This window comes from Sinocyclocheilus rhinocerous, unplaced genomic scaffold, assembly GCF_001515625.1.
Source record: "Sinocyclocheilus rhinocerous isolate Xijiao unplaced genomic scaffold, SAMN03320098_v1.1 scaffold299, whole genome shotgun sequence".
NCBI lineage: Eukaryota > Metazoa > Chordata > Actinopteri > Cypriniformes > Cyprinidae > Sinocyclocheilus > Sinocyclocheilus rhinocerous.
The window spans coordinates 3,366,954-3,387,453 of NW_015652998.1; the positions used below are offsets into that span (position 1 = coordinate 3,366,954).

Here is a 20,500-nt window from a genome sequence, read left to right on the forward strand (position 1 = left end):
CATGGGCAGGGCCTGGGAGGTGGGCCACATGTCTGAGCTGGTGTGATGATGACAAGACACTAAATCGGACGAGGGGGGGTTGAGAGCTGGCAAAGGGGCAGTTGGGTAATGGATCATTTTCACAACCTTTGTTTGCAAAGCAAGGAAGGGGGAGGGGCTGGCACCTTTTTTCTTAATTACCAGGAGGGGGTATTTCTAAACTGAAGTGCACCCTCGACTGTTTTATTTTATTTCTTTATTCATGCTGAATCTTCAAATGGATATTTAGTTCATATTGTTTTTATATAGTGAGATTTGGGATTAAAAGTGTTTTGACCAGTTAAAGATTAAACGCAATACAATTTTTTTTAATGATTTAATTTAATCTTTGCCTTAAAAATTGCATTGAAAAAACAAGCGCCCACCATCCATTCTTCATGTACTAATTAGTATTGTCCTCAGTATTTAATTTTCTTTTTAATTTAATTTTCATTTTAGTTGTTGCTTAAGAATGTATGTTACCTCCAAGCCTCCACCTGCTTTCTTTGTTATCATTAGTGTTGTCCTTGGTGTTTGTTAAAAAATGAATGCTATTGTCTTTGTTAGAGATCGGCCTGAAGGGTGCATACAGGATTTAAGTGTTGACTGCCCTCCAGTGGTGGTCAGGCAGCCAGCAATAATTTTTAATTTGATTAGATATTTTATCTCTTTATAATGTGACTCATTTCATCACTGAATCACTTTATGCATTAAGCAGGAAGAAGTGGAGAGATCAGGAGACATTAGTCAGTTTAGCTCATACACTTTATTGAAGTAAATTAGAGGTCAGAGCAGAACATGGTCATTTATCTCAATAATGCAGTTAGATCTTCTTGCTTGTACGTACAAAAACAACTGGACCACTAGCGGCGGTGGCTGTGGAGGTCTGTAAAGCAAAGCAAGGGGACTTTAGCTACATTACAAGCATTGAAACTCATCTCACAAAGTCAAATATCATGACCTCTAACCTCCACCAGCTTTCCACCGCTGATCTCAGATGTGTGGTGGTACTTGGGGAAACTTATGGCCAGCTTGCCCCCTTCCATGGAGACTGTGCCCTAGTGAGGACACGCAAGTATGAGTTTTCATCACATTGAAGCAGTTTATGAACATACTATCTCACTGAAGTCGAAGTTATACAGTAACTTCAGTCTGATCTCTCATGAGGGTTATTATGCCATACCTTAAATTTCTTCCCTCCGACAGTCTCCATGTCACTCTCTTTGCCAACGATGAATTTGTTGGTCACAACATGGTTATTTGGGTAGTACTGGATCCATGTGAAATCATCTCCATTCTGGATGACCTCTGTCACAAGCTTGAAGTCACGGCCCTTTGAGATGACATCATCAGGGATACCTGAGGTATACAGGACCAAATGAGCATATTAGAAAGATTATGTGAAGGATCATGTGACACGGAAGACTGGAGTAATGGTTGCTGACAATTCGGTTTTGCCATCACAGGAATAAATTACATTTTTAAATATATTAGAAGTGCTTTTAAAATGTAATATTTCACAATATTACTGTTTTTACTTTGCTTTTGATCAAATGAATGCAGCCTTGGTGTGCATAAAAAGAACCGTTTCAGAAACCTTAAAAACATCTTTATTATTCCATAATTTTACCAGCGGAGAATGATCAAATTTAAAAATAAAGATTCCAAATGGGGATTTTTTTGCAGCAATGCCATAGAAAAACCATATTTTAAATATTCCATAATTAAAAGAAGCGCTTTTTTCATAGTGTGAGGAACATTTTAATAATCTGAACACCTTTTCCATTATAAAGAGCCTTTTGTGCAATGGAAAAGTTCCATGAATATTAAAGGTTCTTAATGGAACCACAGATTTTTATTTATTTTTTGGTAACTTTGAGAGTGGAGGTTCTTAAGACATGCTTGCAAATTAGATGCAAACACAGCAGAACATATAGGACATTTCTTGTCCAAAGCCATTTATAGTACAAGGACAGTCTAAACTAGAGCAACCTGGGATTAAGTGGATGGAAGTGCAGTCAGAAATTCTCAAGTTAAAGCAATTCATAAATCATCTATTCAGGTCGGAATTACAAACTCTTCCACTGGCTTTCAACCATCATCAGGGCAAAAATCAGTTGTATGAAAAGAAGCGGCTTACCAATCAGTTTGCAGAACTCTGCATATCCATCCTGAGATTCGGTTTCCCATTTTCCATTGAAAGCCATGGTTTGGGCGTTGATTGTTGAGCAGAGAGGAAGAGCAAGCTGAGAGTTGAAGTACTGATGGGTGAAGTTTCCTGCACTTATATACCCTACCTCTCTTCAACTCTGCCTCTTTTTCATGACATTATGGGCACACCATAACCAAGCCATAAACTTTTACTATGGCCTCACAAAAGCACAAGTCATCAAGTGCATGACCGCACGGCTGGTTACCTGGGTAGCAATGATGTAACATACATGGGCAAAGAAGGATAATCATTCATGCTTAAAATATTTTCCAATACAGTGTGTACAATGACACAACATTGGATATAATGGAAATAGCACTTACCATCTATATGGTCAATATTCATGATATCGCCCATTTGTTGTAGGGGAAGTCGTGGCCTAATGGTTAGAGAGTTGGACTCGTAACCCAAAGGTTGTGGGTTCGAGTCTTGTACCGGCAGGGATTGTAGGTGGGGGGAGTGAATGTACAGCGCTCTCTTCCACCTTCAATACCACGACTGAGGTGCCCTTGAGCAAGGCACCGAACCCCCAACTGCTCCCCAGCATAAATGGCTGCCCACTGCTCTGGCTGTGTGTTCACGGTGTGTGTGTGTTCACTGCTGTGTGTGTGCACTTTGGATGGGTTAAATGCAGAGCACTAATTCCAAGTACGGGTCACCATACTTGGCCACATGTCACGTCACGTCACTAAATCTACACACAGGTGCTGAGGTGACATTATAACTTTAAAAGATAATTCACCTCTACAGTATATACATGACAAACTAAGCTAAAATTTCCACATTAAGGGAATGACAAAGTCTTTCAGGAGCATCTGAGTGACCAGAAACCAATGATACTTTCAAATACATGCAATCACACCCCAAAGAGCCACCTGCTGCATACACAACACTGAAAACAGATACTCTTCTGTCACAATGGTTTAGCTCAAAAACAACATCAGCAGATGTGCACGATTTACCTTGCAGCCCTTTCCACACCAAGCAATGTCATCATTTTGAAATTATTATTGTTGTTATTTTATTATATATTTTTTTATGTGAGATATTTTGTTTTCATAAACTATTATCTGATATAAAAGTAACTTACATACTTGGCCACACGTCACGTTGTGCGGTACCATAGTATGTTTTATAATGAAACAGCTACAAAACGGTTTTTAGATTGCCGCTGTCGAGTCTGAAGCTTAGTACTGAAGTCCATCTGCCTTGACCTTTCTTTTAAAAGGATGGAAAGCTCTTTATGTCAGACTGTACTATATGTTCCAGTAGATAGTGATTCATACCCGCACAAACCTGTCATCCATCTAGAAAACTCAACTGAGAGAAAAGAATATGCTACTCTTTTAACTATATTCAACCCTCTTTTCCACCCAAAAAAGAAGATTCTGCAATAATTTACTCCACCTCACATCGAATTGCTGTCTTCTGTGGAACATCAAAGATATTTTGAATGGAAGTCAAAGGGCTCCAGTGTTGTTTGGTTCCCAATGCTCTTTAAAATCTCGTCTTTTGTGTTTCTGCAGAAGAAAGGAAGCCATACATGTTTGGAACCACATGATGGTGAGTAAATGAAAGAATATTAATTTTTGGGTTGAGTATTCTTAAAATTAGTTGATTACAACAGGCCAATGCCCTTCAGCACATACACCTCTGCTAGTTTCTCATAGAATACAGCTTTCATTGCATCATCTCCCTTCCCCTTGGCCTTACATTTTCATTTTTTTCCTCAAGTCTTATGTTGAGATTTACAGATAAATTTCAGCTTCAAAGATCTCTACCACACACAAACCTAGCAGAATGATAAGGTTAAGAGAGATAAAAGCAGGATCAGAACAGGAGGAGCTCTCTTTCACTTCCAGAGCTAGCTGCAAGCTCTCACCTCTGAAAGCACACATTGATTCTTGGGGAACTGTGGGAACAGGCACTTTTGAAGCATCAAAAGGTCATTTGATGATGAGATATTATTATCGGTGAAGTTGAGGACAATCATGATAGTTCTGCACAGATGATTTTGTTCTTCATTTTTTGTCGTGGAAATGTAGCTACAGCTGCATAATACAATGCAAAAAATTATTTTGCATTAACTGCAATTTCAAATAAAAATATTGTATTGCACTCTATTGAATGGATTAGGAAAGCTGCTATAATAGCAAACAGACTGATAAACCCATGCTTATAAATGACACAAGCAGGTACTTGTCATAGTTCTCTGAAGAGCATATTATTATGGTATGATTGCAAAGCACTCGTTAAACTGTGTCCTTCACAATATAGTCACCAAAAGAAGAGTTTAATGAATGAAAACCATATAGTGAAACATAAACTTTTATAATACCACCATTCCTCTTCAAACGTCTCTCGGTTTGACAATAAATGTGTCATGTTGAAACATTATGGTGACAAATTACTTTTGCAAAGAAATCTGATTGCCTGCAGTTTCTTCATGAAACCACAACATTTGCCAATTAGTTGAATTGTTCTTCAGCCTTGAAAGCTAACGCCATTCTGAAAATATGCAAGATGTACTTTCATTTTCAGAGAAATTCAAATCAAGTGTGGACAAATATGAATAAAGTCCTCTTTAGAGGAGTTCATTCACTGTAGTGACTCTTACAGCTGAGCTTTCTCTTCACATAATAGTAGAGAAAGTATCATCAGACAAAAGGAAAGGTGAAAGGTCAGTGAACTGATGATCAGTAGGTCATTGACTATACAATGACATGTAGCTGCTGATTAAGATGAGCTTACAGGTGCATCTCAATAAATTAGAATGTCGTCAAAGAAACCTGGGCTTCCATACCACCTCAGCAGTGCCACAAACTGATCACCTCCATGCCACGCCGAATTGAGGCAGTAATTAAAGCAAAAGGAGCCCCTACCAAGTATTGAGTACATATGCAGTAAATGAACATACTTTCCAGAAGGCCAACATTTCACTAAAAATGTTTTTTTTATTGGTCTTATGGAGTATTCTAATTTGTTGAGATAGTGGATTGGTGGGTTTTTGTTAAATGTGAGCCAAAATCATCACAATTAAAAGAACCAAAGACTTAAACTACTTCAGTCTGTGTGCATTGAATTTATTTAATACACGAGTTTCACAATTTGAGTTGAATTACTGAAATAAATGAACTTTTCCACGACATTCTAATTTATTGAGATGCACCTGTATCAAATATGCAAAAGACTTCTGAAAGCATTGGCGCACATTAAAATTGTATGAATCAATACCGGCCTTTAGCTCATTAAATCGATTTTGAAATTATCCCTGAACCAAATGGTTCATGGAGTTTATTACGCTATGAACCATTTAGAATAAAACACATTTATAAAAATGTGAATAAAACCCACATTTTCAGAGTGTTTCACTCAGATGACATTGTTATTATGAGTAATGAGGGAATACCATTATAGTATTTGTTAATATTTTGAAATAGTTTTTATTTTTGTATTTTCGGGTTTGATTTTAATTTTAGTTTGAGTTTTAATACTTTTGCTTTGGTCATTTTTATTAGTTTTTTTATTATTATGTGCAGGTGTTTAGTAGGTACTTCAACTTAAAATTATTTATTTCAGTTACTTGCAAAGTCAACATTTCTCATTTTCGTTTATGTTTTTAAATGTTTCGTCTAATCTATATTTAATTTAATTGAATTTCGACTTTAGTTTTAGATAAATGAAAGCGCTGGTAAAATGGACCACACCAACAGACCCTGACGTAAATATACAACTCAACATCGCCCCTGGTGGCGCCAAAGTTGTATCTTCATAATAAAGTATATTGACATAATAGAAGCCAATCACAATAGCGTTTCAAGGGATTTCCATTGAACGGCAAGAACATGAGCCAATCAATAAAGACCGCACGTTGAAGCAGCCAATGTGAAGTGTCAGTAGTTGTAAGTAGGCGGGCTCTTTTCTTATCAGGAGGAGAGGGCCAAGTAGTAGTTGCAAAGCGGAAAGAAAATGGCGGCCGTGGCTGCGGAGCCAGGAGCTGCTGCGGCATCAACAACAGCGGGGGACGGGGTGGACTACGAACCCGAGCCAGGAGAGCATGTGGTCGACCTAGAGGCCCACTCCGTCCCAGAAATGGAGCTTTGTCACCAACCCGAGGATGTGGATGCAGTTCAGGAATGTAGCCAGGTCCAAATGGAAATCAGAAGGCCGGACCTTCAAGCCGCGGGAAAAGCCCTCGCTGCCCATGCGGTCTGTGAGCGCACCGAGACGGGGGGTTCCTGGGGCCGCTTGGGCACAGTCGAGCAGCCCGTGCTTATGGACTACAGGTGTACAGACGTTTCTGATTACGAGGAATCGTTCTCGCCGAAGGTGGAGGCTGCAGGCGAGGTCAGTGCTCTCGAATCCAGCCCCTGCCTTCTGCTCCCCAGCTCCATCTCAGACTCCCAGCCCTCTGTGGTCTTCTTGCATTCCCTTCCCGCTCAGGTTCCGTCGGAGCCCAAAACTGGACTGTCTCTGGCTGTCGAATATGACTCCAATCCCCTGTTAAGCCATCCTACCGATCTGGAGTGTGAACTCATAGGCTTCACGCAGCCGGACCCCGAACCCGCAAACGATGCTCCCGAGTCGGAACTCAAAACTCACGAGGATGCTTTCCATGACATCCCGCACCCCTCAGACCACCTGGACTCTCTGTGCGCTGCAGAGGAGACCTCGCTGGGAGAATCGGTGGATCAGAGCTGCATTAGTGACTTGTCTACTGTTTCCAGTAAGGACTCTGCCGAACTTCCAGCGGTGGTGGATCAGTCGCTCATCTCATCAGCTGAGTCGGAGGAAGTGCGCTCGCATCCTCTTCATCAACAGAGTTTCAAAACGGACCTCAGCGAACCCGAAAGGGAGTCGGAGATGAAAGCCCCGGTTATGTGTGCGACAGAGCCCGACACGGTTGAGCGCCTAGTGCTCGGGTCCGAGGTTCGAGTCACGCTGGATCACATCATCGACGATGCGCTCGTGGTGTCGTTTCGCTTAGGCGAGAAGATCTTCTCCGGGGTACTCATGGACCTTTCGAAAAGGTAAACACGGGATTTGCCCTAAGAAGTTAAAGCGTGTCCACTTACACATCCACCATACTTACTAAAGTTGGCTTTCGTAGCAGTCAGAAAGGTAAACAGCATCTTCACCATTACATTTTAGTTTTTAACTTATCTTTATTTTAGTTCATGTTAAATCGTCAGCATAGATTGGAGTATAGGAGCATAGCTATTAATGCGACTGTTTTTATATGGCCTCTTTTGTTGTACTCGTTTTATTTTATTGTACATAAGTATAAGGGAAAATATTTTAGTTGGTCACCACCTTTCAAGATTTTTTTTTTAATAGCAATTAAATCAACTTTTTTTTATTTGTTGTATAAATAGTGACACAAGACAAATTAATTTTACAAATTCATCCAGGTCATAAAAATTACATTAAACAAGAATAAACAAAAACGTTGAAGTCTGTCATTGAAGGACAGTGCTGTCACTACTTGAATTTTCATGTCACTCATGTAACTAGGTATACATGATCATAATAACCAGGGGGAAAAACAGTGTTATGCTGGTGATTAACACCCTACCAATTGCTACCACACTTTGTCTGTCTCAACACCCTCGTTCACTCGTTTTCTCTAGGTGTCAGGGATGAATCATAGCGGAGCCCAATTTATAGTGCCATCCACACGGCCTGCAGTGGGATCTCCAGTCTCTCAGTTCAGTTCTCACTTGAGAGAAGTCAACATGAAACATTCTTGTGATGTTGCTGCGTAGGGAATGTGTCCTGAAGAACCTGTGCAGCAACATTGTTAGGAAGTGATTATTACATCATCTGGAAATGACAGTTTCTCAATGCTGATAAACGTTAGAAGTTAATTAAACATCAGACCAGACTGGTTTAAGTAAGCTTGTCAGCGGTGGCGTTTCAGGATTAAATGATTCTATGGGCTTATCCCGAAGATGCCCATCATCTTTATCCTAACACCAGTGACATACCAGACCAGGGCAGGGGTTCTCAAACTTTTTTGTCAGTCAAACCCCTTAGACGCAATGTATTTACATGAAGTAGCCCCTGAGTTTTCAAGTTAATATTTCAATAATTCAATGAGAAATTTGCATGCCTACAGTTCTCTGAGGTCAGTTAGTGGTCACATGGCATGCAAGTTTTTAAAATGTTTAAGCTTTTTATTTTTACTTTGTAGCTGGTCTTTAAGGTGGACTCAAACCTCTTTTTAGTTGTGATAGTGTCTTAGTCCACATTATATTCACATTGGTGTTTTAAGAACGCAATCAAACCTAACAATGATTATTATTGTTTTAACTCTAATTATAAAAATGTTATTGTGAAAGATATTACTGTTGTAAATTACTATTGCACTGTAAAATAAAAAATTAATCTTTGAGAATAATTATAGTAATAATAATTTTATTTTACACAAGTTACCATACTAATATTTATGTCTTAAACTCGCCTTCAAACGTTTAAACCCTCAAGTTTCAAATTCTTAAGCGTTTGTTTTTTGAATGCAAGTGAAATGCTGTAGATTTCTGTCCCCAAAAATACTAATCTAACGCACGTTGCATTCTCATATCGAACTCACAGCAAATGCAGAAGACAGAGTTTGCTGCATTCACTGTGAACCGAGCCATTCTGAGATGCTGAAAACACTGGATCACAAGCTGTTCATACTTCAGTCTGTAACACAGCAGCCCAGCAGATCGTGCAGCCCCATCTTTTAATTTTACATTCAATATAATTAATTATTGGCTCAACTCAGGAACCCCCTGTAAGTTCTCTCACAAACCTGCCAGTTGTTCGCGATCCCCCATTTGGGAAACCCTGACATAGATGGCAGACCACTATTTTAAACGATTATTCACAGATGCTGCCACCTTGAGTCTTAGTATTGCTTTAAGGCCCACAACATTGGTATTTTGTGTTTAACATGCTAATGATGAAATGCGTTACTGCTCTGAATCTCAAACAGAAGCAAAAAGATGTTCTTAATTGAGAAAGTGTCACTAGCTCAGCTAATTTCATGCTTCCTGTGAGTAAGGCATCTGTGAGGGTGTGGGGAAAAGCTCAAGCTTCCTTTCTTCAATTTTCATTTTGTCTTTAATGATTTCAGTGTAATTGCTGATGTTTTGAAGTGGAGACACAAGATGGACGTGGTGACGGATGGATAGATGGCTATTCATTCTATAATTGTTTAAAAGCAGCTAATGTCCTGGGTGTGGAATATTTTCCTTCTGAAGGTCCCACTGTTCCTCTGTGACATAACAGCTGCAGTAGACTGAGTGAACTTGAACACAGTCAGTGTCATGGCGTTGAAGTGGTTTGCCAGACACACTGTCCAGTTTATTTTTAGCTTCTGCTATAAACGCTATCTTCATTTGTATTTTTCAGCATTAGATCATTCCCAGTTTCTGGATGAAACTTCTAATTAAAACACATCTCAGGATTGTCGGATCACTCCCTCCTTAAGTGCAAGCTATTTCAAGTTAGGTACAATGTATATTCCTCTGCCAGTTAACAGATCACAGACACAACCATTTTTTATGGGACAGTATTTCCAGGGCACATTTTTTGCACTCCCTTATACTACAAGACAGAATGCAAAATAGAATAAAAATATATTGTCTGATTTTGACACACAAGTATCAGTGTATTAGAACATGCATTTTTGTGTGCCTGCTAAAGCTAAACCGGTGTCGATTCACTTCTGAAATAAGCTGTATGGTGGTTAGAACTTTACTCTGCAGAATATGAATGATTAATTTTTATTTGTGGAGTAAGTTCTTCTTGACCCACATTGGATAGATATACAATGAAAACTGTGAACAGGGTGATTGCCACAGATAATGGTTCTTTCAGGCCCAGGTGTCTGTTTTTGACATTCAAGGACATTTTAGTATAACGTTTTGTTAGCCATTGTGCTTTGCTTCTGATATCATGTTTTGGGCTTAACAAGATCAGCTTTCAGACAGAGTAGGAATGGTGTCAGTTCTTTTGTTAGACCTGTTTTTCCTCCTTTTGTAGAGGTATATGTACTATTAGAAAGTAATAAAATATACTACACTTGAAAGAATACTGTAATTTTGAAAACTAAAGCCACCACAGTTGGAGGCATTTTATCCTATCATGTATTGCAGTCAGCTGAAGTGGCATTTTATTGTATCATGCATTTTCTTTGTTGTATGAGACTGTATTATTGTTGCAGAAAATAATCTGTACTCCTGCTTTGTCAGTTAATCATCCTCCTTCCCATCTCATGAATACAAACATGACAAGATGAATTGACATTTAAATAAAAACAGAACAATAATGTGACTGATGCTTGACATTTCTTGCAAAATAATGAATGCTTTAAGACTTCACAGTAATTCTTCAGCTGTATAGAACAAACAAATATGTGCTGGATTTTCTTATTGCACATGAGTAGCTATAATATAGTAGTGTACGCTTTTTTTTTTTTAGATTTGAGAAAGCAGGGATTAGACCCCTTCCTCATTGTTCAGGTCGGTTTAATCGTAGTGTCTTTGTCTTTTCTCCTCTTCTGTACCTCAGGTTTGGACCTTATGGGATTCCTATAACCGTGTTCCCCAAGAGAGAGTATAAGGACAAACCAGAATCTATGCAGCTAAATGTGGAAGCATTCCAGTCAGAGACAGATAAGGGTGTCACTCAAGGACCTAGTGATGCCCCCATTAAGGACCCTGCGGATGCTCCAGATGCCCCTCTGAAGGACCCTGCTGAGACTCCTTCAGCGCCCCAGCCCTGTCCCAACCCTCAACCTAACCCATGGACCTCAAAACCACCTCCTTTGTTCCAGGAGGGGGCCCCTTATCCACCTCCATTGTTCATCAGGGACACCTACAACCAGTCGTTACCTCAGCCTCTACCACGCAAAATCAAGCGGCCCAAGCGTAGGCTGTATCGAGAGGAGCCCACTTCTATAATGAATGCCATCAAGCTCCGACCAAGACAAGTTCTGTGTGATAAATGTAAAGGGGTTGTGGTGCAAGGGGACAAGCGTGAGACACGCAGAGGCCCCATTTCAGACTGCCGAAGTGACGATGCCAAAAGACGTCGTAATGACAGCGCAACGGCAGCTGCTGGTAAGCGACCACGTTCTGATCCACGTTCTGAAGAGAAGGGCCGTAGTACTGATGGGCCCAAACGGCAGGGTTCGGCTGTACGAGTGTCGTCGGCCACCGCCTCTTTGGGCCATAGTCAGGTCAAGGGTGCAGCTGCAGGGAACAAAATGGTGAAGGGGGTGTCTACTACAACAGCTTCCTCTGCCAACTCTCGAGTGCAGCTCAATGCCAAAAAAGTGCTTCAGAGCAAAAACGTTGACCACTCCAAAGCACGAGAGGTGCTGAAGATGGCCAAGGCACAGAGAAGACAGAGAGAGTCAGTCACAGGCAGTAGCGGAAACACCAAGGCCATAACCAGGGCCGCTGCCCTTCAGGAAGCCCACCAAAAGGTCCACTTTACCAGGCGACTGCAACAGATCAGTGGAGGAGGTCCTGGTTCCAACCCCCTGCCACCTAGGATGCGCATCAAGCCCCAAAGGTACCGTAATGAAGAGAACGATTCTTCTTCATGTTCTTCTTGCTTTGAGAAAGTGCCGGGAGGGGGCCATTTACCGTTGCCTAAATCAGCCGTGCCCCGCTGCACCTCCACACGCTCCTCCTCCTCCTCCTCCTCCTCCTCCTGCTCTGCAAGCAAAGTCGCCACAGCTGTAGAGCACCAGAGGCCAGACAAAGCAATCGAGTCCCTACTCAGCCAGGCCCAACCAGAGCCCCTCCCAGCCCCGGAATACAGGGAACCCCAAGCTGAGCCAGAGGAACAGGAGGGGCAGGAGGAAAAGCGGGAGACGCGTGGGAGCAAGGCTGGTAACCTAGTGGTCTACATGACCCTTAACCCCAGCCTGCCCGACTCCTCTAATACCTCCATGTGCAGCATCGATAGTGCAGATGACTTAAAGTCATCAAACTCTGAGTGTAGCTCTACCGAAACGTTTGAATTCCCCCCTCCTGGTGATTTGCGATCGGCCCCTGCCCCTGCCCCTGGCACATCCTCCGCTTTTGCCTCTGCCTCTCCCTCTGCTCCTAAGGACGACAAAAAGTGCAGTAAATCCCTCAAAGCTGCCGTCTTTTCCAAAAACGTCACGAAGTGCGCTGCCCTGGATGGCAGGACAATTTGTGTAGGGGACATTGTTTGGGCCAAAATCCTTGGCTTCCCTTGGTGGCCCGCCCGCATCCTAGCCATCACAGTGAGTCGCAAAGATAATGGGCTCTTAGTCAGGCAGGAGGCCCGGGTATCTTGGTTTGGGTCACCCACCACTTCCTTCCTGGCCATTACTCAACTTGCCCCATTTCTAGAAAACTTCCAGTCTCGCTTTGACAAGAAGAGAAAGGGCCTGTATCGTAAAGCCATCACTGAGGCCGCCAAGGCTGCCAAACAGCTCACACCCGAGGTCCGAGCCTTGCTAACTCAGTTTGAGACGTGAGGTGGTATGCCTGGGTAAGGTAGGCAAAACAGGCACTCGAGTTGGCCCTGTACCCCTTCTGACACCTCTCAAACTCTGCTGTACCCAGTCAGCTTCCAGAGTGAAATACAGACAAATGTCAGCCAGGCAACCAGGACTAATTTATTTTTGTTGAGAAAGCAAGAGAAGGGGATTGAATTGAATAACTGAAAGCAAACAGTTCCCATGTCAAGTATCTAGTGTTTGCCCGTATGTAACCAGTCTTGTCATATCTTGTCATATCATCATACATTTATTATAAGGAAAGCAGATGACAGAGATTTCTAGAAAAAGGCTTTATGGGTTCTTGAGTGGTAACAATATTTGTTTTCCTTGAACTTAGTTGTTCTTGGTCAATGTCTGTTGTTGAAGGACCCTGTAAACATGAAAAGCAGATCTTCTCAGAGTGGGATTTTTGAGCTTGAATAGCTTTCGCCTGAAGAATTAGGCATGTGTGAAAATGTCAGCTTGAACCCATTCTCAAATGGTTACCAAATAAACGGTGGCCAGTCGACTGCTACATAATCTGTAACCCTAATTTAGCACAGTTAATGCTTCCTTTTGGATGATCAGAGAAAGTGTTATAGGTTCACAGTGTCAAGATCATTCCTGCTGCATTTTCTATCACTACAGTGTTTCTAGATGTCCAATCTCCCTTAAGATTACATGAAGTCAAGTCTTGGATTTCACTTAGGCCATCCTTGAATTGTTTTCTTTTAATATGGAAGTTGTGTAACAAAGTTGACCCTGTTGGGTAGTGCCTCGTTCGGGTAGAAAAAGGGACTTAATTGGTGCTGATCTTTCTCAGATGTTCTGAGACCACTAATCCGAGTGCAGTGATCTGAGCAGACGGCTGTTGATCTGGGAGCGGCTCTTGGCTTTGCAGCCAGTCGTGCTGCTGTTAAGGGGGGAGGTGCCTGTAAGCCGAAGTCACCTCAAGTGCCACTGTGAGGAGAGCACAGTGACTCTGTAAACGCAGAGAGTACACCTCAAACACGGAGAAACCTGCCAGCCTATCTGTGCGTCCTCCTTCCCCACCCCTCGCAGCTACAACATCTGCTTCCCAAGCTCATTCTTCCCTTAATCTACTTGCCCTGTTCACAGCTTCTTTTTCTTTTCCTCCACTTGTTTTGCTCCCTCCTGCCGTTGTCGTATGTTTGCATCTTAGACTGTGTTTATATGTCTGATTATGGCGAAAATGTTCATGTTACTCAGCCAACCCATTGGCCACCCTGACCTGGTTTTTGCATGAATTTGGGAGTGTATACGTGTTAAATGGAATAATACGGCATTTTTTAATGGCTCCATATGTTTATCCAATTTAGGCATATCACATCAAGAAGCAAATTATAAGTTTTGATGTAGCTGCAGTGGAATGCAAAACTCTAAAATGAGTTCCATTAAGTAACTCAATGAAAACACTTAACTGTGGTGTCCTGCTGCATAGTGAGGCATTGGAGCACAAGGCAGCAGTTCTCATACGTGTGAATGTTCGTCATAATTATGGGCCTCTGGCTGGTTTCGTTGTTCAGTGATTTTGTTCTGATTCCAGTATTCATTGTCTCTCATCTGAAATGTTTTGCTAAGGATTATTGTGTTTTGAATTTATTTGTTGTGCCTGAACTTTATTTTCTGCCATTTCATTATTTGAATAATAGGGCTGAAGGTCTTGTATGTAAAGTGTTCAAAATGTGTTTTGCCTTACTGAATTGAAGATGAATGGCCTGGATCTTATTTCAATGCTGAGAACCAACTATTTTATTTGTGTGGAGGAGCATTATCTATATATTTTTTTTTATTTCTTGTCTGTAATCATGGTTGTGTCTTTGCATTGCATACCCATTAGCGTCTTAAACTGTCCAGTTATATTTACATATCTGAGAAGGGACATACTGTAAGATACCTTGGTCTTTCCACATATGACTTAGCAGGTAGAGATCGATGACTTGAGGAAAAAGAAATGATGCTTGGTAGACCACACTGACTGACTTGACGGAGGTTTGTGTAAAGGAGTAAAAACGGTATTTATTTTGGTGGTTGGCTTTTTCATTTCAGCATCTTATTCTTTACTTTTATTTCTATCTGTTTGCAGGTCAGAGAATGCTGTAAAACCATTGAAAAAAAATTAACAGTTGAAGATATTGTGTATGTTTTCTGATGTTTTAAGAGTATATAAATAAACTGTGAACTTCAAGAATTTTACCTAGTCGTCATTATTTTTGTATTTTATCTTCTTAATACCACTTCTCACTTCAAAGCATATTTGTCTCATGTGTAGCCTAGTGCACAACCCGGTTTTGGGAAAAGCTGTTTTTCCATGTTTCTCAAATGAAAAATTCACTTGACATCTTGACAGCCCAACCAAACTAGTGACTGTCATCTCACAGTTAACTAAATGCATGAAAAAGACACATTTTCATACCTGCAAACAGATGAGAAAACCATAGGGTAGACTGAACCAAAATGTGCCAGACTGTAACTACACATCATATAGTAAATAAAGATACACGGGGTTGTCATAAATAGTCTTAGTGATTTGACATTTCAGTGGATCCCTGTTGTGTGAATTGTTCTTCATGCTGTCGGTGTCTGCGTTTTCTTGGCTTTATAAGATCTGACATTACAATGGAAAAACAGCTGTGCATGACATGAAACTTTAATGTAAAGTGACCTTAATTCCATAATGTGTTTGATTTGCTGTTGAATATACATGTAAGAAACCTCAAATGTTGATAAACATTGGCTGTGTTGCCTTACCTGGCATCATGTGATATTTATTTGCAAATTGTAAATGTCAAAAAGTAACATTCTCACTGGCTCACCTTTTAAAGCTCATTTACTTCTAGAGCCTTTTTGTGAAATTCTGTGAACCACATCATCTGTCCTATAATGTCAGTTATGGATCAGGGAGCAAGTCAATATTTTTCCTAGATTAAAGTCAGAATACACCTGAACTTCAGTGTTATCTTATCAGTTAAGAGACAATATTTCAGTTATTTAAAGTGCAGTAGGTCTACATAGTTCACCGTACCAACACAATTAGAAAGAAGCTGATTTTCTCTGTTCCTCAGATTACTGAAATTAAGCCTTTTTCTATCATTAACCAGCAGATTCTGTCTAAATACAGGTTACTGTTTATGTTGTTTTTAAGACCTTAGAATCTTACATTAACTCTCAAAGTGTATGTAGTTTATATATATATATTTCAATACTGTTTTTTTTTTGTTTAATAAATATCTGACTCTTTTTCCCCCTTCCAGTGCTGCAACTCTAAAGGGCTGCTGATTGGTCTGTTGCCCAAAGCACTGCCATTGGTCAAGAGCCAGTAAGATGAGAGGAGCCATCCACACTTGGAGAAGCAGGTGTAATGGAGAAAATATTTTATTTAAGAAAATAATTATATATTTATAACAATGAATTACAGACTCTCCGCCTATTTCCCGATCAGTCATGCTGAAATGAATTTTTCGAACCAGATTTTTCTTGACCTTAGAATCTTACATTAACTCTCAAAGTGTATGTAGTTTATATATATATATTTCAATACTGTTTTTTTTTTGTTTAATATCTGAACTTCTCTTTTTCCCCCTTCCAGTGCTGCAACTCTAAAGGGCTGCTGATTGGTCTGTTGCCCAAAGCACTGCCATTGGTCAAGAGCCAGTAAGATGAGAGGAGCCATCCACACTTGGAGAAGCAGGTGTAATGGAGAAAATATTTTATTTAAGAAAATAATTATATATTTATAACAATGAATTACAGACTCTCCGCCTATTTCCCGATCAGTCATGCTGAAATGAATTTTTCGAACCAGATTTTTCTTTACACAGGCTTTTGTGTTTAAAGCATGTGAAGGGACACTTGCAAATACTGAACAGCACAGGGGAGTTGCGGCTGTTGTGGATTGTAGGTGGCGATCGGGCACACGTTAAAGAAGGGTTTTTAAGTGTTTGTTTGTAATGAGAGAAAAACGAATATAACTTATAAAATAAAATAAAAACATTTTATGTAAAAATGCAATAAATATTGCATGTGCTATGCTTCACATTACAATTACAGAGGATTGGTTCTTATTGTGCTTCTAGTCTTGGATAAAATCCCAGAGTTCCTTCCCAACATCTGTGCTCCTTTATATTGAGAAATTCTGAGCCTTAATACAGTCTAGACTGTTCTTGAAGATTTCCACTCTGTGGCACACCACACATTAAATGATCAATGCAATCTGTGCAGGGTTTCAAATCACTTCGACCCACTAATCCACTTTTACCTTTTTTGTGCTCCCCTCCATTTATAAATGATTTTCTAACTATACAAGTCAAACATGACAGTAAGAACGCAGTTTTTCTATCTCTCAGTCGTACAATACTTTGCTTCAAGGTTTTCCTGTTGGCATCATTCACTGCACACGCTCAACCTGATGCCTGTATAAAGGGAATTAAGAGCGAGTGAGAAACAGCTGCTGACATGCTCCCACTTTCAGTCTTGCTGTTGTACATACGTGCGTTTCAGTACGATCGGAGAGCTCTCCTGACTATACATATGAAGATGGTGGTCGTGGCCGTAAATTTGTTTAATTATTGTATATCTCTTTATGAAATTAAACCTGTTTTTTGCCTTGTACTAAGCTGTGTGTTGTATTCTTTAATAATAAATCATGCAGTATTAAGAAGTACATCCAAGAAATGACAACGGACAATACAGACAGGATCTTAATGGCTGGTTTAATGTGAACGCAGGTAAAGATGGAGTAATGAAGGCCATAACTTCAGTGCTCAGGACTGACAGTCTGTGGATCACTGACACCAGCTTCACAGCAAATGTAACACTGGCATGCCAAAAAACTGAGCATGTATACAATACAAGCTTAAAAAATCCCCGGACTTCAAAAGCCACTTGACATGAGCAGATAATGTAATTGGTCAAATCAAATGGAAACTGCTTACATTATTTGCATCAATGAATTCGTGCAGACCAGGAATATGAATGAATAGTCAGAGAGTGACTGAACGCTTGAATGGGGCAGTTGACGCTTGTGTCACTCTATAAAAAGACTCTAGATTGCTATCTGTTGTTGTTATTGGCATTCTGAACAAAATTAACGGAGTAGGATCCTGTGTTGGAGTCTTGGTTGACCTGGAAGTTGGAGGTGGAGAGACCAAAGGGTCGTAAAATCATGTTGCCCAAGTCCTTCAGCTTACCTAAGAAGAGAAGAGATGATAAATACATTATCTGCCAACAACGTTTTTGAAAGTCTCCTATGCTCACCAAGACTGCATTCATCTGATCAGTAAAAACAGAAATATTGTAAAATACATTTATATATTTTTGTATTATTCCTGTGATAGCAAAGCTGAATTTTTAGCAGCCATTACTCCAATCTTCAGTGTCACATGATCCTTCAAAAGTCTAATTGTTGATTTGGTTCTCAAGAAACATGTTGAAAATAGTTGTACTCCTTTATACATGTACATTTATTTTTCCCCAGAATTGTTTTGATGAATAGAGAAATTTTTTTTTTTTTTTTTTGAAACAGTCATCTTTTGAAATAATGTCTTAAATGTACATTTTTATCGATTTTTTTTTTTATATGAATAAATATGTTCTTGAATAAATGTTTTAGGAGTTAATTTCTTTAAAAAGTAGTGGTTTTCTATGAAACAAAATGAAAATGTGCTTTAAACAAAAATTACAATATTAACAACCAAAAGCTGGTCTAAATGTTTATCCCTCCTACATTAAAATGCATTCAATAAAATTTACATGTAAAGTACATATGACTCTGTACATCAATAATGAACATTTTATTTTTAGTTTGTATTTTATTTATAGTTTCAATCAATTTAAGCCTTATAATAAAGTGTGTAAATACATTAATACGGTACTAAATGCGTTTCATAGGCTAGGCTTTAAATGCAACACTCAATTTTATGCAATATGTAAGGGGTGGTCTCCCTGCTTCCAGCTCTCTACCACCAAGGAGTCCTTGGTCCAAAAAAAAGGTTGAAGACTCTAAAGGTGTAAAGTGATTGTGGAGAGCTTTGTCTCTGTGACTGGGACTGCAGTGAGATCAATATGAAGTGTTGAACAGCCACACCCTCACTGTGAACTGCAGGAAATTCAGCCTGCCAGCAACAGTCTTTACCTCAAACTGTTAATCTGAGCTTTAGAGGAAACATACAATGGCTGCAGCATTTATTAATACCTTGAAATAGATAATACCAGCATGTGCTCTGAGAAAGCGCAGCAACATTTAACTAGTAATGGTAACCAGAGAAAACTGTACAAATCAATGTTACACTTGTTACCGTATTAGAGATCAGCTGATCTTTATCATCAATATTAATACCAATTTATTAATGTTTAATTGTCTTACAATCGATATACAAACCATTTTTGTTGTTTTGATTTTTTCTGCTTTTTGACAGTAACAAAATAATCAGACATTAGATTTTAGAATTAAAACACATTTATGCAGTACTCATTTATATTATGAATTTTTTTTTAACTAAAATGATTGTTAGCAAAAAAAAATTAAAGTGTCAAAGTGTGGCCAAAATATTGTTAGAGCTAAGCCAATGTTGTTTTATCATCCATACCAATTCTAATTTATTAAAGTTTACGTGTCTGACAACCGATATGTAAACTATTTTTTGTTGTTTTCAATTGTTATATTTCTGATTTTGACACAATAATAAAATCATTAGACATTAGAATTACAATACTTTATAATAATATATTATTTATTATTATTATATGCATGTATTATTATTAATATTAATAATAATAATAAATGTGAATTATGACAAAGTGGAATAAAAAAAAAAACGAACTATTTTGCCATTTATCAGTCTCTCCAGTAATTGCAGTTTGATGACTGTGCTGTTGTTTTTATAATTTAATATAATTTTTATGATGAAGCATTTTTTAAACTAAAATGATAGTGTCAGCAAAAAAGCATTAAGTGTCAAAGTGTGGCCAATTATCAGATGTCTTTGTCTCAATGCAGTGCAATTTATGGTCTAGTGGAAATGAAACATTCATTCATTAGTGACTTCAAATATGATTTATCCTACAAGGGCTTATTTTTTCAATCCAAGGTTCTTTGGTTTGAAAGGACTCTTTGAAACATACTAATTAATGGATCAGACTAGAACTTTCTAATAGCAATATCCTTAATAGCGACTGAGAGTCTTTTTTCCAGACAACCTTCAAAATTAACAGCACCATTGCACTGAAGCACTCAGAGACTGATGACATCACACAGAATGTCACCATTTCTGCAGCCTTATGAATGTTGCTAAATTACAGTGTAGTCATATTTAGTGCTGGGCGGTATGACCAAAAATTTATATCACAGTATTTTTCAAAATTATACCGGTTTCACGGTACATGACGGTATTTTTTTTTCACGCAAGACCGGGTGTTAACCATATTTTCTACTGATTGAGAGAGGAAATACTGCAGTATATTGACTGAGAATGCACTATTTTACGGTCATGATGAGTGAATAGTGTCAAAAAATACCACACTATATAGTGACTAAACATGACCCCTTTTAATACATGTTAGCCAGGAGTCACTCTCATTTATAATCGCGGCATCGTCTGATAAAATCAACATGCATCTACACTAAAGAGCGGCTATGCGGTTGTTTTGGCTATATAACTTTTTTGTCTCATGCAGCGCACTGCCTGCGTCTGAGTAACAAACTAAAAAAAACAACAAACAAAAAAGTGCATGTGATAGTA

General features: G+C 39.3%; 3 protein-coding genes across 4 annotated transcripts in view; 1 reads left to right on the forward strand and 2 right to left on the reverse strand.

Moving 5' to 3' along the window:
- Nucleotides 1-779: 779 nt before the first annotated feature.
- LOC107715418 (gastrotropin-like) lies at nucleotides 780-2,261 on the reverse strand. The gene is made up of 4 exons (XM_016521555.1): nucleotides 2,159-2,261; nucleotides 1,202-1,377; nucleotides 987-1,076; nucleotides 780-904 (listed from the first exon to the last, which is right to left on the reverse strand). The coding sequence occupies exons 1-4, from the start codon at nucleotides 2,223-2,225 to the stop codon at nucleotides 842-844; spliced, it is 396 nt and encodes a 131-aa protein (XP_016377041.1). The 5' UTR covers nucleotides 2,226-2,261; the 3' UTR covers nucleotides 780-841.
- A 3,895-nt stretch (nucleotides 2,262-6,156) lies between these two features.
- Nucleotides 6,157-14,717, forward strand: pwwp2a (PWWP domain containing 2A). Its single transcript, XM_016521554.1, has 2 exons — nucleotides 6,157-7,260; nucleotides 10,790-14,717. The coding sequence occupies exons 1-2, from the start codon at nucleotides 6,200-6,202 to the stop codon at nucleotides 12,735-12,737; spliced, it is 3,009 nt and encodes a 1,002-aa protein (XP_016377040.1). The 5' UTR covers nucleotides 6,157-6,199; the 3' UTR covers nucleotides 12,738-14,717.
- A 2,737-nt stretch (nucleotides 14,718-17,454) lies between these two features.
- LOC107715419 (tetratricopeptide repeat protein 1-like) overlaps nucleotides 17,455-20,500 on the reverse strand; it is a 12,459-nt gene continuing 9,413 nt past the window's right edge. For both annotated transcript variants that reach the window (XM_016521556.1, XM_016521557.1), the window contains exon 8: nucleotides 17,455-17,950. In XM_016521556.1, coding sequence (XP_016377042.1) covers nucleotides 17,814-17,950 — 137 coding nt within the window. In that variant the 3' untranslated portion in view covers nucleotides 17,455-17,813. The remainder of the gene's footprint in view (nucleotides 17,951-20,500) is intronic.